A 27,734-nucleotide genomic window follows, 5' to 3' on the forward strand; every position below is an offset into this window, starting at 1 on the left:
ATCGGCCTGTTTCAAGCCTTCAGGAAGTATTGGGGTTGTGGGGAGACTCACAGCTTCATCTTCAGAGAGCCTGCAGGAGGGGAAGCCTTAGAAGCAGCTCTGCCCTCCACCACTTCCTACTGCCCGATGGCCCAGAGGCGGCCTTCTCCGTTGGAGGTGGTACAGCCCTGAAGGCGGAAAGGCTGGGTCTCGGGCCTCGGACCTCATGCAGACCCCTGCAGGGGGCCTGGCTGGACACCCCAATGGCCACCAGGAGTCAGGACAGCCTCACCCCCATCATCTCATTTCCGATCAGCTGTGGTCAAACGGTTCAAGGCCCGAGACAGTGACGTGCCTTGGGTGGTCACTTCTGATTTGCTGGGCGAGCAGAGGTGACACAGAGCCACCCGCCCACATCTGTCGGCCTGCAGGCATAGGGGAGCGGGCCTTATTTGCAGGATCTGCTGGGGCTTCAACCACAGGACAGCTTGGAAACCCAAGGCTTCCTTTCTGCCGAGCGAGTGTCAGCTCAGGCTGCTGCGAGCTGTCAGAAGTCTCTGTTCCCCGAAGCACAGAAGAGGACTTGGGGGTCCCTCCCAGGGGGCAGGTCACGCACTGCTGAGGACAGGCTGCATGGCCCGAGGCTGGAGCCGCCGGGGCGGGGACCCCACGAGAGCCACTGGGCCCAATAGCTCTTGCGGGCCGGGACGGCCACCTCCAAGGGGCAGATGCCAGGCTGGGGGCACACACGCACCCCAAGGGGGCAGCCCCCTTCTCTTCTGGTGAAAGTCACCCACGGCTGGGGGTCCCTCTGAGGGCCTCGGAAAGGAGCAAAGTCAGTGCCCGACACCATGCCCGTCTCTCAGGGGTTGGGCCGCCCTCGCAGAGGCGCCCACCCCGGGCTGGATCAAGGCTGACACCCCAAGGACAAGGCACAAGAAGCACAACCGGCACGTTTGCTTTTTCTTTCCCTGTTTTGTTTCGGTTTTTTTCTTTAAACCTAAGGAAGCAGGTTCTGAGAAGACAGCGCAGCGGCGTCGGCCTCCCCGGGCCCAAGGGCCACGCGCGCATCCCCACGGAGGGGGCAGCCGGAGGGGTGGGATGGGGAGCGGGTCTGTCGGTGGCGGGACCGTCAGACAGCAGTGCGCGTGGGCGTGCTGGGCTGGTTCAGCCGCAGCGTTTTACACAACCAGCCGGCAAAATCTACTTCTTCCACCTCGGACCGCTTGATGAAGGCGTGGTTCTGAAAGGGAAGGAACGATGTGAGTGGCCCCGCCCTAGCTGGCTGGCCGGGTCCCCACCCCAGAGCAGGGAGGCCCGGGCCCGGGGCCACGCGGCCTGGGACGGGGTCTCAGGCGACGGGGGAGGCCACTCTATGCCCCCTGGAGCTCAGGGTGACGTGGGGTCGGCTCACCCTCTGTGGGGCGTCCCGGGCGCTGTGGGGTGAGGAGCAGCATCCCTGCCCCGACCCGCTTGACGCCAGGATCCCCCCGCAGGTGTGACAACCACACATGTCCCCAGACGTGGCCCAGGGACCCATGGGGGCAGAGTCACCTGGGTGAGAACATCTGATCTGGAACCACGGAACTCTGAGGATAGCAAGTGCCCTACATGTCCTGTCCAGGCGGCAGCCACCGGCCGCTTGAGGCTCCTGAGCCCTTGAAACAGGGCCCGTGTGGCTGGAGAGCAGGATCGCGCCTCATCCGTCAGTTTAAGTAACTTTAACAGTCACCCTGACAGCGGTTCCCGTTCGGAAGGGCGGGGGTCTAGGCCTCCCACGTGACATCCACCTGTTATGCCAGCTGGGGAGGCGAGACCACCCCTACCTCCCTAAAGGTGGGCACAGGCTTGGGTGAAACACCAAACCAAGGGAACAGGACTCGTGGTCGGGAAGACAGTCAGCCCCACACGGCCCACAGTGTCACGCAGGCAGAGACGTGGATGTCGTCCCGCACTGTGTGAACTGCGTGGAGCTGGGCGGGGGGGCGGCGGGGGGAGACAATGGCAGATGTCAAAGTTCACTCCCCTGTTCCGTGGGTCTGCATGTTCCACAGTGAACACGTGCTTCTTATGTCGTGTGTGCCCTGAACACACGTCACTGGACTCAGTAAGGAGCTTCTAGAAAGAAGCAGATGGACGCAGACCCCTTCCCACAAGGCACTCCAGGCCAGGCTCACTCTTGGGGCCACAGAAAACTGACTACAGCTGGGACACACAGGCTGCAGCCACAGCTAACAGAGGGGTGGGCTAGACAGGGTGCATTCCTGGAGGCGGTGCCGAAGCAGAGGCCCACAGCTGGGGGGAGAGCAACAGGACATGTCCCAGAAGGAGAAGGGCCATCCTGTGCAAAGGTCCTGAGGTGGAAAGCAGGAGGGAGGCCCGGTGGAGGACATGGTGGGGAGGGGGGAGCGTGGTCCTGCAGGCAGGGGCACAGGAGCCCACCAGAGGGCGTGGCTCGGTTATTCAAACTACCGCATCATGACCACCCTAAGAGGCTCCTTCTCTCCTGTGTGGACACCTGAGGTTGACAACCAACGTCTCACGCCTGTAGCTGGCAGTGTTTTCAAACTCTTCGAGCCACAAGACGCATAAACAAGGGGCTGACTCAGCATCGGGGGTGACTCAGGTGGTCAGGCCTGGTGATGGAGGAAGAAGGCCTAACGTCCACAGTGGACATGGGCGGAAGGCACTGTGACGGTCACCCTGAGGCTGGCAGGCAGCCCTGCCGGGGGAAGGCCAATGCCGGAGACCACCTTGGTTTTCAAGGACGTTGGACAGTATGGGTTTAGAGGAAGGCAAACACCCCGGTGGTGCCCCCAACACCTTGGACGCCGGCCATTCTGAGACACAGCCCTAGCCCCAGGCACACGGGCCCTTCTGTACCCGGGGGAGCTGAGAGGACCATGGCCGCTCTGCATGGTGCCCTCCAGCAAGCCAGGGCGACCCACAGGGGTTCTCCAGCTTGGCCAAGAGACATCAGAGCCAGCTCAGGTGTCACTCAAGGCGAGGAGGGCCTGCCAGGGACCTCTGGAAGTCCCAAATCTGTGGGTATTACTCACCATGAGCATCTTCAGATCTGCTCGCTCTGCTGGGTTCTTAATTAGGCTGTGGGTTCCAGGGGGTGGGAGAGAGAAGACAGGCGGGCAGTCAGTGGCCTTGGGGGAAGAGGCCTGCATCCTGCTGCCCTTTCCTGCCTGGCCCCCGTGGGTGAGGGGCTCCACTGCCACCCTTGGGTGTGAAGCAGGATGCCCCGGGAGGGCAGGGCAAGAAGCTGAGACCAGGACAGGAGGGAAAGGGGAAGAGGGTGGGAAACCCCCCCCACGCTGCTCCATCAGAGGCCCAATAGCAACCGCTGTTGTGGAAGCGGAAGTTTTCCCTTCACGAAAGAGGAACGGTCTAAAAGGTCTAAAAGGAACGGTCTGAAAGGCTGCTGCTCAAAGCAGTTCAGGGCTGAGTGGCAGTTCTTCAAACTGGCAACCTCACAGGGCACAGATAGGTTTACGGGGAGCGCTGGACGCACAGTCACAGGCTGGCTGCGAGGTACGCAACCCTGGGCCGCAGCGTCGCGTCCTGACGTGCAGGGCGCTCAACGGACCGGCCCTCCGGGTCCACAGCCTGCTCGCCCGAGGCCGCGTCACCCAGACGCTTCAGAGGGTGGGAGGGCCACCCCCCAGAAACCGGCTCCGAAGGCCTGCCTAGGAGCCACGGGTTATGGGCTTGAGGGGTTAGGACACCGGGCTGCCTGCTGGCAGAAGGCAAGGCGGGAATAGCGTTATTTCCAGAGAGCCTGCCATCCTGGCTTGCGCGGGGTTTTGGGGACAAGCTGGGGGTGGCAGCTGGACGCCGTGACTCAGCAGCCTTGGTGGGGGGTTGGCGGGGGGATCTGGGTTCTCAGGTGAGCTCCAGTCCTGCCAGACGCCGCCACAGCCCGGCATCCCCGAGGCCCCGGTCGTCCCAGGAAGCAGGCCAGGCCGCCTGGCCCCTGCCCCACCCGCCCCGAGCTGGCGGCCATGGCGTCTTACCATTTATTTACAAACTCCTGGAAGTCCTGGGTGAAGATGCCGTTGGGCAGCTTGGGAGGAGGCTGCGGGCCAGGACAGAAAGGCGGGGGTGAGAGCTCAAGGATGCTTCTGGAATCAGGGAGAAAAGGCGCTTCCCAGCCTGTGCCTCTGAGGACAGCTCGGCACTTGTTGGGGACCCTCAGGATGCACCCTTCCTGGAGGCAGAGGGCGCCCACCACCCCCCTTCCAGCAACTTCCCCGGGCAGCCCTGCCAACTGGGTTGGCCTTTTCCCAGAGTTTCCTTCAAAAGCTCTTCTTGTTTGGGGACCACGACGGGCTCAGGAGTGAAGAACAGGGCTCATCCTCATTTTATGGATGAGGGTGGTTACTCTTGACCACGTGCTACACGGTCTGGGCCACTACCCTCCGGAGGTGCTTGGAGAGAGCTGGGGGTCTGCCTGAAAAGAGGGGGAGCCTGAGGGGCCTGGCCCCGCACAGGTCCCGGGGTGGGGACAGCCGTGTGCAGGCTCAGGCCCCGTCCAGGAGGGCAGTGGGCCTTCTTCCTGCTCAGGGGCGGGAGGTGCCGGCGGCCTCCCTGGAAGGACGTGCTCACCGGGCCTGGGTGTCGCTGCCAGGTGCAGGGAGAGCTGTGTCACCGGAACCACCCTGCCCTGTTCTGTCGCCACTGACCCTGCTCTGAGCTGCTCACCTTAAGACCCAACCCTGGGCCAAGCTTGGCCACCCCAACTCCAAAGGGCCACTGGAAACCCACTTCCATCAGAGAAGGGCCAGGAGGGTGACCCGGCCACGCCGAGAGGGAGGGCTGTAGGGTCAGGTCCTGCTCGGCCCTGTCTCAGCTGCAGGCCTGAGGAGCCCACTCCCATCCTTATGCCTGGATTTACCCATCTGTACAATGGGAGTATCCATGCTGCCCTCTCACGTGGTGGGGAGAAGGACTGGGTGGGCGCCCTGTGCCCCCTTCCCAGAGAGGAAGGTGGTGCCTCAACTTTCCCTGAGGAAGTGGGATGATTTATGACTTCACCCACAGGGCCCCAGCGCTGGGCCATTGGGCTCAGAGTGAGAATTTCGGGTTCATCCCCGTGAAAAGATAAAAAAAAGAGCCCCCTGGGGAGGGGAGGTGTGCGCATCCTACTGGACTCAATGGTCTCCACAGCTCCCTGCGGCCCCTTCCCGACACAACCCACAGTCTACACATCGAACGCTCTTCTTTCTGGGGAACACTTTCCAACGGGAATGGCTTGATGCTGCTGCTGTGGAGACCCGCCTGCCAGCAGGGCCCCGGGCACGCACCTCGTTCACGATGTAGTCCAGCAGCTCAAAGATTGCCATGGCCGGCCGGCTGTCCATCCCATGACCTGCCCGGGGCAGAAGCAAAGACGGATGAGACGGGCAGGTGGGCACCGTGCTTCCGTCGGGCGGTGGGGCCTGAGCGTGCTGAACGCAGCCGAGCACCCTCTCCCGCACCCGGCCCAACCCAGAGGGCAGGCTCCTGGGCCCAGCTGCCTTCCTGGGAGAGGAACATCTCTCCTGAGCCTCTGGTGAATTAAAAAAACAAAACACCAGAACGAACAGGAACGCTTGTTGAGAAGGCACACATCTGGCAGGGGGCTGGGCTGTGCTAAAGCCGACCCCCTGCTCCCTGGAGTGGGGGGAGGGGCCACGGGGGGCCGAGCAGGCAAGGGCAGCAGTGTAACCTGGCACGGACCTGCGGGCTCAGGATGGTGGCTGGCTGGGATGGCTGACCCCTGTCCTAGACCCAGCTGGCCAGGCCCGCGTTTGGCAGCTGGACTTTCGCCTTCTGTCCCCTGTCCTGAAATGGGCACGTGGGCCAGGGCCGGGGCTGGGGGAGGTGCTGGCAGGCCGAGCGGCCTGGCACAGCGTCCCGCTCCTCCCCGCCTGGAAGGTCTGAGCACCGTCTGGGAGTTGGGCTGGAAAGGGAGGGGCAGGGCCGGGGCCTGAGGACACAGATGTGGGAGCGGGGGTTCTCCCCTCGGAGGAAATCAAGACACCCCAGCAGTCTGGGTGCGGCACCAGGAAAGGGGAGGGTCTGGGCTTGAGAATACTGTGAAAACCGCCATCTGACGACCCAAGTATCCGTCAGCGGTAAATAGATACCACACGGTGGAATATTATGTGACCATAAAAAAGGAGCGAGGTACGAGGTGCCACGAGGCACCGATACTTGCCACGGTGTGGACAGATCTCAAGAACACAATGGTCAGTGAGAGAAGCCAGACACAGAAGGACACACAGGGTGTGTGATTCCATTGATGGGAAACGTCCAGGACAGGCAAATCCACAGACACAGGGATTGGGTTCATGGTTGTCAGGGGCTGGGTAGGGGACAGGGTTTCCTTTTGGGGTGATGAAATGTTCTGAAGTCAGATAAAGGTGATGGTCAGACAACCTTGTGAAGGTATAGAAGTCCAGTGGGTTCTAAGCCTGAATCGAGTGGACCATATGGTATGTGAATGCTATCTCAATAAAGCTGTGAGAAACCAACCAACCAACTGCAGTCCACTGCATGGTCCTTCGGGCTCTCACTCAATTCAACTCTCTTCCTGTCACTTGACTTAAAAAATAAATAAATTGGGCTTCCCTGGTGGCGCAGTGGTTGAGAGTCCGCCTGCCGCTGCAGGGGACACGGGTTTGTGCCCCGGTCTGGGAAGATCCCACGTGCCGTGGAGTGGCTGGGCCCGTGAGCCATGGCCGCTGAGCCTGCGCGTCCAGAGCCTGTGCTCCGCAATGGGAGAGGCCGCAACAACGAGAGGCCCGCGTACCGCAAAAAAATAAAAAAATAAAAAATAAAATAAATAAATAAATCCCAGAGTCCTACGCGCCCCTTCCTAATTACACCACCTGAGCCATGACCCTCACCCCTCGCCAGCCCCCAACGTGGTGGAAGCATCGGCCTGAACCTCGCAGGTGGCTGCCTGAGGTACCGGGAGGCCCCTGGGAGCCCCGCTGCCCTCCCGTACCTCTGCTGTGTGCTGGGCTGAATCTAACCAGCCACCCGAGACCCGAGTCGAGTTGCCTTCACTTTGGGCTCCCTGAAAGGCCTGGCCCAACACAGCAGGACGGCCACTGCAGAGTCCAGGTGTGGGGCAGAAGACTGCCTGCTGGACAACCCTTTCGGTTTTTCTGTACACTTGAACGTTCTCGTGATAAAATGCTGGAGAAACCACCCGCCACCCCACGGCTTGGCTGAGGGGCGAGTGTCTCGACCCCGCCAGCTGGCAGCAACAGGTGCAGCTGCCCCAGACAGGACAGTTCGAGGCGTTGCTTGCAGCACTGTCCCCAGAAGCCTCAGGACCATCTGAGGACTGCTGACCGCAGTGAGCGCGGCCCAGGGGGACAGGTGGAGCTAAGAGGGGCCAGAGGGGAGGCAGCTGCTGTCCCCAGGCGCCACGTGCCCCATCCAAACCGGAAGTCCCAGTCTCAGGCCATACCGCTGATGGGGCGTCCGGGGGGTCTCGGCCGCGGCGAGATGCTGTGAGGCTCTCCTTCCGCGCCGTCGACCATGGGCCGGCCAAATATGGCCTCCAGCTCCTTGGCGTCCGGCGGGGGGATGGGGTACCTTCCAATGGACAGCTCCACCAGGGACAGGCCCATGCTCCAGATGTCTGACTGCACCGAGTAGTGAGTGCCTTGCAGCCGCTCCGGCTGAGGGGAGATGGGCAGAGACGGCCCGAGGGAGATGGAGGGGCGCTGGCACCCTAGAGTGTCCCTGTGGTCCCCCTGCAGCCCCATCCCGCTTAGGGACACAGCGGCAGAAAGCCATTCCGCCCCCTCCCTCCACCTGCTTCCAGCCGTGCTGACAGCAGCCCCTTAAAGCCCCGCAACCCAAAGTGCTTCTGGAGAGCGACCGACCCAGGAAAGACGCCGGAACGTCTCCTTCTCCCAACAATCCCAAGACGGACTTCTCAGAATCTGCTCTTAGAATCAGCCAGATGGGGACTTCCCTGGCGGTCCAGTGGTTAAGACTCCACGCTGCCAATGCAGGGGGCGCGGGTTCGATCCCTGGTCGGGGAACTCAGATCCCGCAGGCCACGCGGTGTGGCCAAAATAAATTAAAGAGATAAAAATGAAAATAAAAAAATAAAATCACCCAGATAGTGCCTAAAATAAGGGAGGGCTAGTCGATTGGCTCAGAAATTAACTGACTACTCTCCCCGAGCGGACAGGAACCAGGCCGGCGTCTCCAGAGAGACAAAAACCCAGATGAGAAGATGATGGAAACTAGAAATTCGAAGGAGAGAACAAAGCCCGCAAAAGAAACTATACTACAGGGAAGGGCAGGCTTTTGGAAAAGCTTCTGGAAAACGGGGAAGAGCTAATGAGGGTCGGGGTGGCGGTGGGGAGGACGCTGGAAGGACTCACAGACATGTAGGACCGCGTGCCCACGAAGGAGTTGGCCATGGAGTCGATGAGCTGCCCGCTCACCCCAAAGTCGCACAGCTTGATTTCCCCTCGGGAGTTGACGAGGATGTTGGATGGCTTCACATCTGGGAGCAGAGCCGGCGGTGTGGACGCTGCGGGTTGCCGTCAGCCCCTCCCGGCCCCGGGGCGCCCGTCCCCTTACCTCGGTGCATGATCTGGTGCTTCTCCCGGAGATACGCCAGGCCCCGCAGAACCTGCAGGGAAGCCGCAGGGCGGTGCCGTGAGGGGGACTGTCCTCTGGACAGGCCCGAGGCCCAGGCCGAAGTGGCCATGTGACATTGACGACATTCTTTGGGTGGGTACAGTCACCCACCTCCCCAACTCTCACACGGCCCCCCACCCTTGAGGAGGACACCGCTCTCCCCTTGTCTGAGGAGGGCCCAAGGCCCTGTCAGTAGGGCTGTAAGTGTCCAGTCAACTACCCCGCCTCAGGGGTCACCCCAGCCCGAGAGGCATCCTCTGTTGAGCCCTTTGGTGCCGGGACCGCGCTCGGGGCCCCCAGGTTGACGGCGTGAAGGATACAGGGGCTGTTTCACCGAGTTAGACAGGCGACACTCGACGATGGCAGCACTGTGGGACAGTGTGTGCCTGGCGCCGTGCCACGGTTCCTCCTGCCACCCCATGCCTGTATGGGGCACGGAAGTATCACCCCCACTTCACAGGCAAAGGGACGCCACTCACTCAGTCCCACAGCTGGTGGAGGCTGGCACAGGCACCTCTGCCTCTTTGCCCGGAGGCTGACGCCCACCACCGGCTTCCTGAGGCTCCTCGAGCCTGGCCGTGTGGAAGGGGGCAGAAGTAAGAAGAAACCCATGAGAACGCAGGGCCAGGAGCGCGCGCCCGCACGCACTTACCGCGATGCTGACCTTCCCCAGGATCTCTTCGGGGATCCTCTTGGCTTCTTTCAACACCTGGTCCAGGGAGCCACCGTCCTAGGGGCAGCACAGGAGAGAGAGGTAGAGCTGCCCTGAGCCGTCGCCAGGCAGGGCTCCCCAGAGGGACGCCAGAGTGGCAGGGAGGAAAACGAAGCATTTCCCTGGTTCCCAGAGAGCTGGTGCTCAATTTCCTCCACGGAAAACAGAGGCCAGACCACAGCCAAAGGCAACCCACTGGCTCAGAGCAGGGACTCCCGCGGCCCCGGCCACCTCTGGGGCCTCAGGAAACGGAAAGGGTGCCAGTGTGCTCGCCAGGCGGTCCATCCTTCCCGGAACTGAGGCCCGTGGCTGGACGGCGTGACTCAGCCTTCCTGAGGTTGCCACGGCAGCGGCAGGCGGGCAGTGCTCCATGAGGCCTACGGCTGAGCCGCCCAGCTTGCAGCCCGAGCACCAGAGAGCGTACCTGAGCCAGACCCGCAGCTCTGGGCCTGGGTCCCCTCCCAGCAAGTCAGCCGCAGCCTCGGGAAGGGGAGCGCGAGCACAGGGGCGCCGCCTGCAAGTGCCCGGCACAGACAGAAGGCCAAGCCAGCTCCGCCAGGAAGGCCTGATAGCCGAGGGGCACGGGGGAGGGGGAACGATGGCTCGGCCCCCTGTCCTGCCGGTGTAGCCACTGCTCGCCATCCTGAAACTGGGATGTTCAGCAAAGGACGTGACACAGGGCACCCTAGTTGATCCCCTGACCAGGGCATGGCCCCAAATCCACACGATAACGAAGAAGTGACAGAAACCAAGTATCTTGTGCAAGGTCACCCGGAAGCAAACCGGGAGACCAAAACCCCGGGTGTCACCGACTGGCCCAAGGCGCCTCTTCAGAGATGGGCTCCGAGGACACACCGAGGCCCCCCCAGGATGCCGGCAGACCGGAGCTGAGGCTCGGGCATGCGGTGGGAGGTGGCCAGCATCTGAACTCGCAGCTGGGTGGAGAGCCTGTTTTCTCTCCATGCTGCTCTAGGGCTCCTGTGGCCACCAGCTGTCCCAGGAGGCCTCTTATTCCGTTTGAGGGGGCACGAGAAGCCTGCAGCCTCGGAGACGCCTGGTCCCCCCTCCCTGGCACTCTGCTCCAGCTGTGCTTGGGGAGAAGGGCCGCGGTGGGAGTTGTGGAAAACCCCAGGCCCTCCAACGCTTTGGGAACCCACGAGGGACTCTGTAGGCTAGCCCCAGCCTGAGGACGAGGGGGCTGTGCGTGCAGTGACGGCGGGTGCGGCCGGGGAGGAACCCACGGGACCAGGAGGTCCGGTGCACTTGGTCGGCAGGCTGCCCGGCCCAGCCCTGTTCTGCGTGCAGGGCGAGATGGGAATTCCACTTTTTTTTCTCATTTTTTGTTTCATCAACCTTAAAAGGGTTTTTTAAAAAAAGCGTTCGTGATCCCTGCTCCCTGACTCAGCTCCTCATACTCTGAACTTTCCGTAGGATTGTGGTATGTTTGCTGGACGACATTCAGGGAGAACGTCTCCGCAGCGACTACGGTGGGCCAGGCCCCAGGCTGGGGTCTCAAGGCGACTCAGGACACATCGCGGGTCCTCTCCACGCAGCCCCACTGCCACCCAGCCCCTGACGTCAGCGTGGTTCATCCTCCATGGGGTGCAGAGCTGATCCAGAGCTTTAAGTCTATCTATCTATCTATCTATCTGGGGGCTCACATTATGCATACTTTCCTCTCGGGGGATTTTCTCATCCGGTGCATATATGCTGCTTTCACTTCTCCCCTGGAAAGCGGCCTGGTGTCATTCTTCACCTCCCCTTTGCTGACGGACGTGTCTGATTTTTCATTATTGTAGAACAAGGGAGTGCATTCTTCAGTAGATTTGACCAGGACCCAAGAAAATACCAAGAGCTGCCTCTGAGTGGTCAGTCGGCTGCTCCCTGGCCGCTCCGGCCCTGAGACACCCGCTGTCCGCTGGTCCAAGCCCCTAGTTTCCCCAGGAAAAGGAATAGGTCTGGGCACCGGGGAGCCGCCAGCCCCGCTGTTTCCCGTGCCCACAGGTGAGTTTCTCCTGTGCTGAATCGGGGCTGCTCGTCACAGCCAGCGGGCCTTTCTCACAAGCTGGAGCTGGAATCTACCCGGTAGGAGACGAGAGTCAATTCGTGCACGACCCTGCGTAGAGACGAATGTGTGCCCTCGACAGGGAGAGAAATGGAGGTGATGCAGGAATTCGGGGAAACGGTGGCGGTGGTGACAACGTCACGGCTGACGCTCCGTCAACATTCGTGGACCAGCTCGCCCCGTCCTCATATCTTTGGCCTGACAGACAAGGTGCGAGACTCGTCCAGTCCCGCATGAGAGGTGGGGGGACTGCAAGCGTCCTCTCGCCGCCATGGGCGAGACCCTGCAGGGGACCATCGGGCACGAGGACACTGGTGTGGGTGGCACAGGCCCTCTCAGCGCTTCCCGTCATCTTGTCCTCCTCACGCCCTCCCCGCCCAGCAGCCACCCACCACTTAAGGCTCACCTCCATGGACTGTAACCCGTCAGCAGAAAGAGGGGCGCGCGGGCCACACCCGAGCCCGTGTCCTTGCGTTTGTGTGCCATCTACGCGTTCCACTGTCGTCATATGCTCGCTATGAAAGCGAACAAGAAAAGCCCGACCGTGAAGCTCTGAAGGACGAACGTGGCAAACAAAGAGAATCTAGCATCTCCCTTGCATCCCAGCGGTTCCGTCTGTGCGCTGCCGGGGTGCAGGCGCCTCACCTGGAACTGATGCTTTACACCCACCAAGAACGGAGGGGGAGGGGGTGGGGCTGTGATGCTGCCTCTTTTCTTTTTTTTAGACCGTGCTGTGTAGCACGCGGGATTTTAGTTCCCCAACCAGAGATGGAACCCGTGACCCCTGCAGTGGGAGCACGGAGTCTTAACTACTGGACCGCCAGGGAAGTCCCATGCTGCCTCTTTTGTACAAGGCCAAGAGGGGCCTCCAAACTCTCAGGGTATTCAGGGAGCAGGGATGGAGGTAGCTGAAGTGGGGACGAGCAGGGGAGGAGGGGGGAAGGGGAGAGGGAGGGAGAGAGACAGCACAGAAGAGGCTCCCCTCAGACCACAGCGATGTCACATCCTTTTCTCGCCCTGATACTCGTCTGTGCAGTGTCGACCAGGTGGGTGGGCAGATACGACTGCCCTCTCCCAGGTGGGGAAGGGGCTCCCACGGGGCAGTGCCAGGCGGGAATCAGGCAGCCAGGTTGGGGCAAGGCAGTGGGGGAGCCCTCCCCCCGGCCCACATGCATTCCTCGCGGGCTCTTGCTCAAATTCGTTTCCTGCCTTCGTTACAAAACCATCAGAGGGGACGGCAAGCTGGAGGCGAGGCGTAACCACAGCCACCCGCCAAAAGCCACGCGGCATCCTGGTTTTGCAAGGGCCCTGAGGGCCGGGGCCTGGACAGCCGGGAGCGGGCAGGGCCCTACCTGACAAAGGAGGCATGGCAGAGGGCCGGCGGCATTTCCTCTGGGGGCCTTCGGCTCTGACCACTTCTGCTTTCGCGTTACACCTGATCCCACCCACTTCTGAGCCTCGAGACCAGAGCTCCTTAATGAGGGGGCACATGAGAATCAACCATGGTTTAAAAGAGATGGGCGGCCGCCCTCCATGGCAGAGGCCTGGTCCCATGGGTCTGAGCTGGGGTGCAGACCCGGGTCCCCAGACCACGCAGAGGGCACTTGGGAAGGAGAGATCAAGTGTTTAGTCGCACAGCCCGGCGGCGGGCCTCAGCCCTCGGGCATGCCTGCTTAGGTGCAAGGACTTTCAACGTTGCATTACTCAGAAAGCCGCGGGGACCGGAAACAACCTTAGTGTCCACCAAGAGCGTTTCATAAATTACCCAACAGGTACGCAGGGACGCCAGGGCGCTAGACGGAGGGGAAAAAGACGGAGCCGGCTCTGTGCCAACAGAGAGTAACGTCTACCATGGATCCGGGGAAAAAGCAACGTCGGGAGGAGGGTGTCTGGCGCTTAAGAAACAAAGGGGTCTACATGCACACACGGCTGCACTGCCTCGTCCACCTCCAAGAGGGTCCCCCGGGAACAGGACGGGGACTCCGGGGTGGGAGGGGAGGCGCCCCGGGCCCCGCCGCACTCACCATGTGCTCCATGCAGATGCTGATCTCGCCGTCGCTGTAGAAGGCCCCATAGAAGCCCACGATGTACGGGGAGTTACACTCATGCAGCACCTGCAGCTCACGGATGATCTGGTTCCGGATGGCTGGCTTGATCTCCAGGTGGATCAGCTGCAAGGGAGAGGGAGGCGGGGTCAGGATCGGGCCACTGAGGGGGGCCGGGAAGGAAGGGTGTCTATGTACCTGAGAACGGGGAACACACACCCACACACAGACTGGAGCGGGAATGTTCACAGTAACCGGCTTCACAGCAACTGAAAGGTGGAAGCAACCCAAATGCCCTGAATCAACGGAGGAAGGGACAGAAAAATGTCTCTCTACGCCCTGAACATCACTCAGCCGTGAAATGGGGTGATGCACAGACACTCGCTGCGATGTGGATGGACCTTGAGAACATGACGCTCAGTGAGAGAAGCCAGACACAGAAGGACACATGGTGGGTGACTCCACTGACGGGAAATGTCCAGAACAGGCAAATCCACAGAGAGTGCATTCCTGGCTGTCTGGGGCTGGGGGACAGGGGAGTGACTGCTGATGGGGATGGGGCATATTTTTGGGGTGATGAAAATGTTCTAAAATTGATGATGGTGATGGACGCACAGCTCTGTGAATATACTAAAAATCAGTGTATTAAATACTCTAAAAGGATCGTTTGTATGGTAGGTGAAGTACATCTCAATAATGCTGTTTTACAAAAATATATCATCAGAGGCAACATTATTCACTTGGTTACAGGGGGAGCTCTGTTAATCAAATCATACAAAGGGCCAGCCTTTCCCAGGAGCAGACCAGGTAATGCCCTGTCCGATGCGGCAATTACTTCACCTCTGCCCCCCTCCGCCCCTTGGGTTTTCTGGACCCCTTCCCACCCCTGGCCTAGAGAGAACAGATAGCCTTCCACTGCCACCCTAGGATCCTAGCTCCCCTTCCCCTTGAGTTCAAGTCAGCAGAGAGGACTGCCACCAAATTCATCGCAATATCTGGAAAGGTTAGGAAAGAAAGGATCGTCCAGAGAGATGCAGAAAAGACAGCTGACAGACAGCCAAGAGCAACGCCCAGCTACAAACCCCAAATAGCCAAGATCCCCCGTACAGCGGGGGAGAGTCAGGCTGCGGGTGCACGTCCTGGTTCCTTCGAGTCCTAGATGATACAGCCATGGTGATAAGACAAGAAAAGGGTGCGATTTCCACCTGTCCATCAGAGAGGCGGAACCAGATCCCCGGTACCTGAAAATGACCACTATCAATTCAACAGACATTTCTGTAGAGTCAGTTACACTCGGGGCTGGTGACAGGGAGAGACAGCACAGATGGTCCTGCTTGGAGGAGACGCACCACCAGGAGAGGGAGAGACACAAGCAAAACAACCCCGCTGTGGTGGAGATGCTGATGGAGGAATCACAGAGGGGGGTCCAGGGCTCAGGCGACACTCAGGCCGGGCCTCGAAGGACAGGTGGGACTCTGCCAGATGGACAAGGTGGGGTGGGCATGCCGGCGGAAGGACAAAGAGCTGCCTGTTGGCGGGCTGTGTGCCGAGTTCATGGGGGCACGGGGCGTGTGTGGGGCACCAACGACCTTCAAAACCTTGAGAACTGCAGCAGCTCCCAGCGAAACGGTGCCTGGTGCCTATGCCGCCCCCAGGCAAAACCTCACGCCTACACATGAAGGTTCCCCACCTGACCCAGCCTGCAGAGCAGAGCTCTGGCTGTGGGCCCTGGGACACCGCACCTGCCCCTTGGCCACCACCAGCGGGACGGTGGAACACACCAGAACCCCAGGTGCTCTCTCCTCCATCGGCCGCCCCTGTGAGCACGTGCACGCAGACCCGCTTGGAGAGGGCGAAATGAGGGTCTGAAAGCCAAGTGCTGCCATCCGTGTGCAGCGCGGCAGGTTCATCCTGCAAGCCAGGCGGGAGGGCACAGCGAGGTGGACGGTGGGCAATGCCAGCGTCAGGACCATCAAGGCCCAAGAGAAATACAGCACGGGCCACCAATTTAATTTTGAATCCTCTAGCTGCTGCGTTCAGAGTACAGAGAGACAGGTGACATGAATTTTTCATGTATTTTGTTGAAACTCGGTGTAGTGTATCAAAAATTGACTGTTTGGACGTGAGGGCGATGTAAAAATATTAATGACTTTTTCACACGGAGCCCGTGAAACCTGGTTTGTGTTTCTGCACGTATGGTGCGCCCTGTCTGACATCGACTGTGTTTCAAGGGCTCGGCCACTGCGTCTGACCAGGGGCAGCCATCGTGGACAGCGCCGCTCTCGACAAAGAACTTCAAAGGAGCCGCAGATGAATCACTGGGGTGGTGGGGGTAGAGAAGCAGAAGTGGGGGAGTTGGACAAAACTGGGCAGATCTGGACAAATCCCAGGGGTCCTGGAAGCCTGGAGTCAGGGCCTTAATGTGAATAAGGCCAAAAGAAGTCAGAGGCTTTCCAGAAAAATATGGTAAAGAACGGATGCAGGGGCGGCTGCCATGTGAAGTGAGCCTCATGGATTACCTACGAACCACCACTGAGGGGGTGTGGAGAAAAAGCAGGAATGGGACGAGGGCCACGTTTCTGAGCACTGGTGCTTGCGATTCGCCCTGACGATGATGACCCATAGGGGTTGGAGAGTGGCGGTGAGAACTGCCCCCATTGGGCTGACCAGCAAGTTCAGGTTCAGAGACTTAAATGACGCCCCCAGGGGCACACAGCTGGTGAGCGGTCAGGGAGGGTTGGGGCCTGGCTCATGGAACGCCAAACAAAACCCACGCTCTTTCCACGGCAGCACCTGGGCCGTGCGAGCTCCAACAGCTGGTTAAATAAGTACGGTGCTAGGAGTTCAAACCCCATCTAGGAGCCTAAGGGTGTTCCTACTGCAGACTGGGGCATTCGAGTTAGGGATGGGGACAGGGGGCACAAACTAGGTAAAGAGGGAAATGGATTGCGGAGGCGAGGCCTTGACAGCTTCCACTGGGTCAGCGTCAACTGCAAAGGGAGGACCCGAGAGGGTTCAAGCCCAATTCAGACACCGACCCAGCTAAGCCTCAGTTTCTCAGTAAAACAGAGCTGTTGGCCCATGCAAATGAGAACGTGTGCACCGGCTTTGACCCAGGGCCATCACTAGAAAGAAGGCAGCTAGGGTTAGGATGTGGCCTTGGGCAGGTTTGTAACCTCCATTCTGGAAGCATGCAGATGCCGAGGGGAGAGACACACACACACACACACACACACACACACACACACACACACACACACACACACACACACACACACACACACACACACACACACACACACACACACACACACACGAGGCTGAAAACACATCCCTCCGCTCAGAGCACAGGGAAGTTGGGAGAGCCCCACAGGTGCAACACGGTCACCGAATTCTTCGCCGATCTCTGCCGGTCCCACTGACGCAGAGGTTGTGTGCCCAGGGCCCCGCAAGGATGCGGGAGGAATCGTGACACCAGACACGAGTTCAGAGAACATTTACGAACGGACGAGACAGTGGAAATGGAGCCCGGTTCTTGCGGGTCTTAGGGACCTGGTGTCACTGCTCGTGTCGTAGTGGTCAGGATAATCCCCTGCCCATCACAGGGGCTGGAGGGACGCCGGCCCACAGCAGGATCTGTGCAGGCCTTCCAGAATGTGTGGAATTCCTACTCGGCTTCCCAGGAATTCGGAATTCCACCCAAGGTAGTGGAGGAAGGACGGAGGCCACTGTTTCTCAAAAACCACTTTGACATGTCAATTTTCCCACCTGTGTCCTCAGCTGAATACAGGCAAACAGAGCTCCTGGGAGAAATGGCACTCTGGGAGCCCTTGACCTCCGCAGACCGGCCGAGGGCTCCAGGGCCACCAGGGAGTAAATTCACGCCCTGAATTGCATGACTCTGGGTGCGGCTGCACAGGCCACAGGCAACTGGAAGGGGTTACGATTGATGGGGAACAAAATCTGAGGTTCACTCCCCCCAGTTTTTAGAACTTTTTTTTTTTTTTTTTGCCGTACCACACGGCATACGGGATCTTAGTTCCCTGACCAGGGATCGAACTGGGGCCCTTGGCAGTGAAAGTGCTGAGTCCTAACCACTGTACCTCCAGGGAATCCCCTTTCTTAAAAAAATTTTTATTCTATTATTATTTTTTTTTTTGGCCAAACCGCGCAGCATGTGGGATCAGTTCCCCGACCAAGGATCGAACCTACGCCCCCTGCAGTGGAAGCTCGGAGTCTTAACGGCTGGACCACCAGGGAAGTCCTCCCTTTTTTTTTTTAAACCTTTTATTTTGAAAGGATTATGCAAGCACAGGAAAGCTGCAAAAACAGCAGAGAGAGTCCCGTGTGCCCTTCACCCAGCTTCCCCTGGCAGTGACGCTGTCTGTGACTGAGGCCTGTATCACAGCCAGGACACAGACATCGGGGCAGCACCACTAACTAGACTACACCTGGGCCCCCCAGGTTAAACCCGGAAGCCTTACTTCGCAGGCTTTCAGAAAGCCGTAGACAAACTCTCAGATTTCATGGTTATACAAGGCACGTCAGCAGCCACCTGAAAGAGTCCTGGCTGTCCTGAGAACCCTCCGACCCTGACGAGCACTCTGACCTGTACACTCTGTTCCCAAGTCCCTGCCTTCCATCACCGTCTGAATTTCACGTCTGCCCTTCCACTCCCTGTACTCTGGGCGATGGCAGACCAGGGATTTCGGGGGTTGCTCTGGTTTTGAAAAGGCTGCCTGTGGTAAGCAGACAGAAATAGAAAGCATGTGGCTGTAGGTTTCAGGAGGGAGGGCGGGGCTCTGGAGGCAGGAGGAATAGCTGCTGCACTAACCTCCCCCCCGCCACACGGAAACCGAGTGCATGGTTCCCAGGAAAGGTGGGCCCTGCGCACATCCCCCCGGGGACCAGGGTGGTCAGGTTTCCAAGAACGCAATTTGGAAACTATGGGACGATGGGCTTCCAGAAAGGGGGCTTTCTATGTCTGCAGGAACACGTCTGTGGGAGCTGAATCACGTGTCAACTCAACGTCCCCCAGTCACGTGTGCAGGAGCCACCATCCCCAGGTGGTGACCTCCTCTTCTCCACTCCCGATGTCTCTCAGGGACCCTTCCCTACATGTAGCAGGGAGGCTGCACTGCGGCACAGGAGCCCCGATGAGGGACTTCTCAGCACCAGGGTTTGCACTGAACAGGGAGGTGGTGGTTGATTTTGTGTGTCCGCTTGGCTAGGCCACGGTACCCAGCTGTTGGGTCAGATGCCAATCTAGATGTCACTGTGAAGGTATTTTTTAGATGTGATCTAACATGGAAATCATCAGACTTTGAGGAAAGCAGGTGACCCTCCGTAAGTGGGTGGGCCTTATCTAATCAGTTGAAGGCCTTAAGAGAAAAGACTGAAGTCGCGCTACCCCCACCCCCCGCAAAGAGAGGATTCTGCCTCCAGATTCCCTCCCTCTCTCTCTCTCTCTCTCTCTTTTTTCTTCTTTTTAAATTTTTTGGCCACACCGCAGCATGCGGGATCCTAGTTCCCTGACCAGGGATCGAACCAGCGCTCCCTGCAGGGAAGCCCCTAGGACTCTCTTTGGACTCAAGCTGCACCGCCAGGGAAGCCCCCAGACTCTCTTTGGACTCAAGCTGCACCAGCTCTTTCCTGGGTCTGCGCCCACTGGCCCGCCCTACAGATTTCAGACCTGCCAGCCACCACGGTCCCTGAGCCAATGCCTTAAAGTACCTCTACCTACCCCACCCCCTACACACCCCTAGTGCTTCTGTTTCTCTGGAGAACCCTGGCTACTACAGGTGGCTCGGGTACCCCGTTGCCAAGGGACTGCCCTCCCCCACCCCACCGATGTGGCCGTTGCTACCAGCAGCCAGTCCTGGTCGGCAGGGCCCTCTGGTTGTGAAGTCAGGGGAAGCCCGGCTCTAAGGGGTCTCGATTCTCCTCTCTTCCGTCTGCTACCCTTCTCAAGCCAGTCTGTTCCCGGAAACCTGAATTTCAGACATCCCGCAAGGCAGGGGGCGGCCTCCAAGAGAAGAGCTGCGTGGGACCAGGCTGCATCACCACATTCTAACTAGAACCCACGTTGGTGGGGGTGGCCTCTGAGCCTGGGAGCCCGTCAGAAGGCAGAGGCCGGCACCCTTGAGGCCCCTCTCTCCTGCTGCCAGGGCACCTGTCGCCACCGCTCGCACCCGCAGAGTACGGGGACAGAGCCGTCACCCCACCTCCAGCTGCCTCTCACCTTTCTTGCCATGATGAGGCCCGAGGGTCTGTGCTGGACCTTGGTGACCACCCCACCGTTCCCGGCTCCCAGCTCCGAGATCCTTTCAAAGTCATCGTCCTTGAGCTCCCCGACCTTGGCCTTCTGGGTGAGGAAGGCTTCCAGCCGCTTCTTCTGCTGCTCGTCAAGTTCTAGCTCCTCTAGCTTCTTCTGCAGGTCCACCAAGTTTGCTCTGCGGAGACCCCAAGGGCGAGGGTTAGCCAAGACTGCATGTGCTACCAAAAGATGACTCAGCCCGAGCCGAGGTCACCGTGTGTCCACTGCACATTCCAGGCCTGGGGTTTGTAGCTGGGAGGTGAATCAGACCTGATTCTGGTGCTTGAAGGGCCTATGATCTCATGGGAAAGAAAGACCACCCGCAGACACACAGCTGAGGTCCCTGAGAACTGGGGATGCCGTCCCTCTCCCCCACTCATAAAGGTTAGGAGACCTCAGAACCTCGAGGACCAGCTCTAGCTCAGTGGCCCTGCTCTCAGACCCGGGAGCCCTTCCTCCTGACACAAGAGCTCTGGACCACATGGGAAGGAGACAAGGGAACCGGAGATACAAGCCTGGGGGTCGGGGAGTGAAGCCCCAGGTCAGGACACCTGTCTTTCACAGGGATGGAGGAGCAAACTCATTTGGAGTGGCCTCAGAGCAAAGAACTAGAACCAAGAGGCAGATGACAGAAGCCGTAGCATCTGTGCCTCTAATTTACACGAATTACACAGAGGCATGGGCGGAGGAAAGGAGAGGGGCATAATTTAAACAGTGCAGACAATTCCAGGGCATTCCTTTCCAGCAGCATGCTCTTATTATATCTTGAGCGTTACTGTAAACAGTAGGCATTTATACGTACATGCATTCCTAGAGCTGGTTATTAAAAACCAACCATGTGGGACTTCCCTGGTGGCACAGTGGTTAAACATCTGCCTGCCAGTGCAGGAGACACAGATTCGAGCCCTGGTCCGGGAAGATCCCACATGCTGAGGAGCAACTAAGCCCATGAGCCACACCTACTGAGCCAGCGCTCTAGAGCCCGTGAGCCTCAACTACTGAGCCCGCGAGCCACAACTACTGAGCCTGCACTCTGGAGCCCGCGAGCCACAACTACTGAGGCCCGCGCACCTAGAGCCTGTGCTCCACAAGAGAAGCCACCGCAATGAGAAGCCCGCGCGCCGCAACGAAGGGTAGCCCCCGCTCGCCGCAGCTAGAGAAAGCCCGTGCGCAGCAATGAAGACCCAACGCAGCCAAAAATAAATAAACAAACAAACAAATAAATAAATGTATATAAAAACCATGTATACTGCACTTTATTGGGTGATTTCAACCAACTTTCAAAGGACAGGTTGACAGTTAGCTATTTTCACGAGTGCCTTGACTCTGAACCAAATCCTGGAGTAAAACACTGTAACAGGAAGGTAGACGCCAGCTCAATGCTCAGTGCGCACGAGCACTAACCCGAGGCTGCCCAAAAGAAAAAGAACGTGAGCTATGTATGCAATTTTTAAAATTTCTAGCCACGTTAGAAAATGTTTATCTGGTGAAATTAGTTACTCTGGAATATGTATTATACTTACAGCTCCCCTGAATTTGGACAAACAAGCCACATTTCAAGCGCTGGCTGTGGCCAAGGGCTCTACCCAAACAGTGAGTGCAGCTCTAAGGGAAGTCAGTAGAGGAGAATGGGCCACCTCCAGAGGTCCCCACTCACCACTCTCCAGGGCACTTAAGCCAAGGTTTACCGCCCACCTAGGGGAGACCCCCCCGGGGGAATTCAAGCAGGAGACGAAGGGGGACACTGGAGTTCTGGCAGGAAACTTCCAAGGCCCAAGTTCAACCATGACTTGCCTACAACTTAAAGAGATGTAAGCAAAAGGGCACACAGGAGCAAGATGACCTGCCGCTGGGTGATGTCACCTGAGCTGGTACCTCGAAGAGGTTGTTGGGAGGTAGGGGGCTAGGTGCCACTTCCTGAGCAGGTACAAGAGCTTTAACTCCCACAATCCTCCTGGGAGGCACCTCTCTTGTAGACCCAGCCCACCCAGGAGGGACAAGGCTCAGAGGCTCAGTAACCTGCCTGAGGGTCACAAGGCAAGGAAGTGGCAGAGGCTGGAGCAACACCTATGCCCTTCCAGCCTGCAAAGCCTGTGCTCATAGTAGTGGTCCCCTGAGCCAGGACCTGGATAAAGGGGGAACAAGAAGGACACCGATGGACAGAAAGGGAAAGGCAAAGGAAGGAATGTATGTGCCACGACCCCTTCACCATAGGAGTGAAGAGGCAGCTCTTGCAGCCAGACCCTCAGACCCTGGAATGTGTCCAGCCTGGCCTATGACATCTAAAATGCATTCTGGAGTCAGCTGATTAAGCCATTTTACATTTCATGGCAACTCCACTGTGGTTATTTAAAAAAACCCTGGAATTCCAAAGGCTGGCTTCTTCTGGGGGAATTCTTGAAGGGATGGAAATCACAAATCACATTAAAACAAAAAGAAAAAAAGAGAAGAGAATATGATGAAGGAGATGTCTCGTAAGAATAAGTGGAGTTTCTGAGAATCAGGAACACGTCCCCACATTGAGCTGCACCCTCGGGGACTGAGAAAGATGTGAACTCACACACATATGCATCAAGGCGCTCCTCCTTCATCTGGTCGCAGGAGGCCAAGTCCCCTGAGAGGCACCAAACATGCCATTCGCCCATCACACCTGGTTCTCATGGGTCACACCACAGGCAAGGCGCACGGCACACAGATCCCGGCCACGGACCTCTGACACCAGCCTGGCCGCTCCGGCATGAAGAACGGGAGTGAGGAGGTCATAGGGACATGCTCTGGGGCCAAGCGGCGTGACCTCACACAACGCAACTCTGCCATCAGGTAACCCCAATGCCCCGTGCTTCTTTCTCTGTCCCCTTCCTTCCCCTCAAGTCCTCCTGTCCCCCTCAGTTGCCTCAAACCCAATCACACTTCTCTAGCCCCTCAAGGCTTTGCTAATCCATTCGATCCAGAATCTCTGTTCATCTGCTTTCAGGGGTCCCAGCAGGCTCCCGACTTCTTTCCTGCTGGGTGCCCAGTTCTCCCCACCCCTGCCCCTTCAAATCCCCCTCGCTCCTTGTTCCCCCCCAAGCCTCTATGCATCTCCAGGCCTCCTAACCACTCTCCCCAGGTTCAGCTCCACCCTCCACCAGCAGGGTCTTCTCAGGCTCCCTTCCCCCCAATTCCCTGAGGACCCTCCCCACCCCTCAGGGATCCCTCCCCACCCTCAAATCTCTCAGGTACCCCCTTCCCCTTTTCCTGGACCTCCTTACCCCATGCTCACTCCCAAGAACCCCGCTTGCTCCATCCCCTCCTCTCAGGAACCCCACGTGCCACCGTTCTTGGAATGCAAGGACCACCCCCCCCCCGCGCGCCTTTCCCCGCACATCACTACTCAGGGACTCCTCCTCCTTCCTCCGATTTCACTATTGCGGACCCCTGACCCATCCTCTCCCCTCAGAAACCCTCCCATCATCATCCTGGCTGCACTATTTAGGGCGCCACATTCCGGTCTTCTCCCCGCAGGGACCGATTCACTTACTCTGAGACGCTCCATCCCATCTTCTCCCAGCAAGAACCTTCCCCCAGCCCGATTTCACCATTCAGGGACCTCCCTCCCGCCGACAGCGATACTCCGAGCCCCTCACCTCTCCTCTCCTCTCAGGGCCCCCTCCCCGACCTTGCTACCCAGGGCCCCCTCCCCTCCTTTCAGGGACCCCCTTCCCCGATCTCGCAACTCTGGGACCCCTCCCCCGTCCTTCCCACCCAGGGCCCACTCCCCCGTCCTCTCATCTCCTCGACGCCCTCCCCCGACCTCGGTACTCGGGGACCCCCCATCCCGTCCTCTACCCGGCCCTGGCCCTGCCCACTCACTCGGAGGCGCCCTCGCTGGTGGGGGACGGGCCCTCGGCGATGGCGGGGTTGATGGTGAGCGCCGGCAGCACCGGCTTCCTCCGGGCCAGCATCGGGGATCCGAGAGCCGGCGGCGGCGGCGCCTCTAGCCGGGGCCCATAGGGGGCGGGCCGGGAGCGGGCGGCGCCGACGCGAGCGCGGGGCTGCGGCCGCGGCCTAGGCCGGCGCCGGTGGGGCGAGGATGGGCGTCGCTGCGGATCGGAGCCGAGAGGCGCCAAGGGACGCAGGGGCTGAAGCCGAGGGATCGGGGCCACGGCAGCCACAGAGGCCGGACCGACGCTGACGCTGCAGCCGGAGCCCGGGAGGCAGAGGGAAGGGAGGGGGAGCTACGAGATCGCGGGCCTCTCGCGATAACCAGCGCCGGGGAGCCGAGCCGGGCCCCGCCCCTCACCCCGACGCGTGCGCACCAGCCTGAGGCCGCCTCCTCGAAGGGAAAAGGGGAGGATACCGACTCTAGGCGACGCATGGAGCATGCGCACTCGCTCGTCTCCCACCGAGCGTGTGCGCATGTGCCTGGGGCGCCAGGAGGGCGTTCGGGAGAGGCAGGGCGAGAGCGAGGACGCGGTGGGCAGGTGTGCGTGAGGGAGACGTCAGACCCTTAGAGCCTTGCAGGTGCCGGACTGGGAATACATCACCCGGTAAAATCCTCAAAAGTTGTGGGAGGGGCTCCCCTGGTGGCGCAGTGGTTGGGAGTCCTCCTGTCGATGCAGTGTACACGGGTTCGTGCCCCGGTCCGGGAAGATGCCTCATGCCGCGGAGCGGCTGGGCCTGTGAGCCATGGCCACTGAGCCTGCGCGTCTGGAGCCTGTGCTCCGCTACGGGAGAGGCCGCAACAGTGAGAGGCCCGCGTACCGCAAAAAAAAAAAAAAAAAAAAAGTGGGAGACTTAAGTTGACCTCAGAGTCAAAGGCTTTTTGCCAATTATGGACACACACACACACACACACACACACACATACACATACATAATATCAATTACCATCATTCTTTCACGAAAGAGAGGTCATTTAAAAACTTGTTGTTGTAAGTATATGTAACATAAAATTTACCATTTTACCATTTGTAAGTGCACAGCTCAGTGGCATTAAGTACATTCACACGGTTTGGCAACCATCCCCACTATCCGTCTCCAGAACTTTCTCATCCTCCCAAACTGAAACTCTGTCCCCATGAAACACTGACTCCCCATTCTACTCCCCCAGACTACCACTACTTTCTGCCTCTATGAATTCAACTCCTCTAGGGACCTCATATAAAGTGGAGTCATACAATATTTGTCCTTTTGTGACTGTCTTATTTCACTCAACATAGTGTCCTCAAGGTTCATCCATGTTGTGGCGTGTGTCAGAATTTCCTTCCTTTTTAAGGCTGAATAATATTCCTCTGTATGGTTGGACCATGTTTTGTTTATCCGTTTACCCACTGATGGACATTTGGGTGTTTCCACCTTTTGGCTGTGATGAATAGTGCTGCTATGAATATGGGTGTACCAATATCTGTTCATATTCCTGCTTGCAATTTTTTTGGATATCTACTTAGAAGCGGAATTGCTGGATTATATGGTGTTTCTATGTTTAATTATTTTGAGGGATCATACTGTTTTCCACAGCGGCTACACCATTTTATGAGAAAGGTCATTTTTAACACCAATTAAAAAAAAAAAAAGGAGGCAGTATATGGCACTGAATAAAGGCACAGCCATTTAAATGGGAAAAAGTTGGCTTCATGAAAAACTCACCACATTGCTTTTTTTGGCTCACATCTATGAGCACCTGTGTGCATTTCATGGTAGGGTGCATCTTCACATGGGAAAAAACAGAGAGAGGAAGGTTCAGTCCACCTCTTCTAGGTTCAGCCCAGGTCCCCTGGTCCCCCTGGCTCAGCCCTGCCCACTTCCTGTCCAGCCTCCTTGCAGTCATTCTTTTAACAGTTAATTTGCAAGCCTTTTAGGTGCTAGACCCGCGCTGGGCACTGAGAGATACAATGTTTAAAAAAATAGCTACATAATCTAAATATACATAATTGCAAAATGTGACAATGGTCTAAAAATGCAAAGTTGTAACCATAGCTCTCCCCTGATGAAAACTGCTCCCAGACACTGCCTGCCCCTCCACTTTTACAATCTGAGCTGTGTTTGTTTTGCCTCTCACTGCTTCCAGTCGCTCATCCAAAATTCAGAAGAATGCTCATCTAGCCTCAAATAATGCCATGACCTTTCCCAGATCTGGGCGTTTCCAATGTCTTTCTGTTCTGCAAAATGATTTCTCTATGATTTTATTTTATTTTAGGCTATATATACATATAGTCTTTTTTATTGAGCTGTAACTCACATGTAATAAACGCACAGTTCTTGGATGTTCAATTCCTTAAGCTTTTATAACTGTATACACCCATGAAACCATTCCCGGAAACAAGATGCAGAACATTTCCATCACTCCAGAAAGTTTTCTCGGTGTCCTATTCAGTTAATCCCCCTTGCCCCAAGCAGCAGTGGTGTGCTGGTAAATGTTTAACGATGGGCTTGTGAAACGAGAGATTTAGAGAGAGAGAGAGAGAGAGAGAGAGAGAGGGAGGCTGGTTTGTAATTTGTAGTACTTGTCCTTTTCTGTGGTGTATATATTCCCACCGAGACTTATTTCCATCTACCATGAAGTTGGAAAGGATAGTAGCAATAGGCACCTATGAGCCAAGACAAGCTGGCTGCAGCCCCCTACTCCCCTACAGGCACCCTAGATTCTGATTTCTATCTCCAGAGATTAGTTTTGCATATTCTAGAGCTTCGTGGAAATGGAATTGTACAGTATGTACTCTTGTGCCCAACTTCTTTTGCTCAGCAAAATATTTTGGCCATTCATCCATGTGATTGCATGTAACAGTAATTTGGTTTTTTCCTTGCTGTATGTATGATATTCCATCGTGTGTATCTGGGGGACTGCCCTTCATGTAGACCAATCAGTTAGTTCTTTTTTTTTTATTGAAATATAGTCAATTTACAATGTTTCAGGTGTACAACAAAGTGATTCAGTTATGTATATATTATATATTTTTCAGATTCTTTTCCATTATAGGTTATTAAATGATATTGAATATAGTTCCCTGTACTATACAATAGGTCCTTGTTGTTTATTTTATGTATAGTGGTGTGTATCTGTCAATCACAAATTCCTAATTTATCTCCTCCCTTTCCCCTTTGGTAACCATAAGTTTGTTTTCTATGTCTGTGAGCCTGTTTCTGTGTTGTTAAGAGGTTCATTTGTATCATTATTTTTAGATTTCACATATATGTGACATACGATATTTGTCTTTGTCTGACTTAGTATAATAATAATCTCTAGGTCCATCCATGTTGCTGTAAATGGCATTATTTCATTTTTTTTTTTTTTATGGCTGAGTTAAATTAGTTCTTGAGGAGGATCAAGGGATCAAATCTTTTCTAATGAGCAGAATTTTCTCCTCGATTCCTAGTTGGGGGCTCAGCATACATTAAATCTGATTCTCCCTGTTCCTTCCAGTTCCCTATTCCTTGGAATTCCCAATACACCCTGCTTGTTTCTGGCGTATGGCTCTCGCTGCATTCTGATTCCCTTCCCTGCTCTCTTATTCTATCTTCCCGTCTAGTTATGAACATTTTGAAGGCAAGGAAGCTGTTGGATTTGTCTCTTTCTCTTCCAGTCCACCTCCTTGGATAGTGGAAGCCTCCGAATATATGCTACTTGAATTAATGAAATGGGTGCTCCTGTCCTTGGGAGGCGAACTTCCTGCTAATCACCTGATGCTCGGCCCTTGTTATAGAACATAAGCTTTTATTGTTGAGATTACAGCAGACTTGCCCTCCAGCCCCTTCTCTATCTTAACCACGGAGTACATTTTTCTCTGTAACCTCACCCTGTTACCTATCTCTCTGCTTATCATTGGTTCCAATCACATCTTTCTTGATACATCTGTTCCCTGGTCCCAGAGACTTGGATCTCTCTGAAATCTCCCCCTCCCCATGGAAATTAGTTTCTAATGGCTTTGTTGATAGATTCAATTCAAAGTGGTGTTTATCTTGCTCAGGAACAAT

General features: G+C 57.2%; 2 protein-coding genes across 5 annotated transcripts in view; one reads left to right on the top strand and one right to left on the bottom strand.

Annotated features, from left to right (window-relative positions):
* Positions 1 to 930: 930 nt before the first annotated feature.
* On the bottom strand, positions 931 to 24,004 carry MAP2K2 (mitogen-activated protein kinase kinase 2). Of its 2 annotated transcripts, none has more exons than XM_060007451.1 (11): positions 23,634 to 24,000; positions 19,707 to 19,917; positions 13,445 to 13,591; positions 9,296 to 9,373; positions 8,584 to 8,635; positions 8,382 to 8,506; positions 7,451 to 7,664; positions 5,292 to 5,356; positions 4,002 to 4,063; positions 3,039 to 3,084; positions 931 to 1,222 (listed from the first exon to the last, which is right to left on the bottom strand). In XM_060007451.1, exons 1-11 carry the CDS (start codon positions 23,723 to 23,725, stop codon positions 1,112 to 1,114), a joined length of 1,203 nt encoding a protein of 400 aa, XP_059863434.1. In that variant the 5' UTR covers positions 23,726 to 24,000; the 3' UTR covers positions 931 to 1,111. The 2 variants fall into 2 exon arrangements, 1 of the variants encoding a protein (XP_059863434.1); XR_009518861.1 differs by having other exon boundaries at positions 1,182 to 1,222; positions 3,039 to 3,093; positions 23,634 to 24,004.
* Positions 24,005 to 24,208: 204 nt separating this feature from the next.
* The window catches only part of CREB3L3 (cAMP responsive element binding protein 3 like 3), a 40,399-nt gene continuing 36,873 nt past the window's right edge, over positions 24,209 to 27,734 (top strand). For 2 of the 3 annotated variants that reach the window (XM_060007459.1, XM_060007461.1), the window contains exon 1: positions 24,209 to 24,310. The gene's annotated coding sequence lies outside the window, so the exon portion shown is untranslated. The remainder of the gene's footprint in view (positions 24,311 to 27,734) is intronic. The other variant, XM_060007460.1, reaches the window with a different exon arrangement.

The sequence above is a fragment of the Delphinus delphis genome, chromosome 3 (assembly GCF_949987515.2).
Source record: "Delphinus delphis chromosome 3, mDelDel1.2, whole genome shotgun sequence".
Classification (NCBI taxonomy): domain Eukaryota; kingdom Metazoa; phylum Chordata; class Mammalia; order Artiodactyla; family Delphinidae; genus Delphinus; species Delphinus delphis.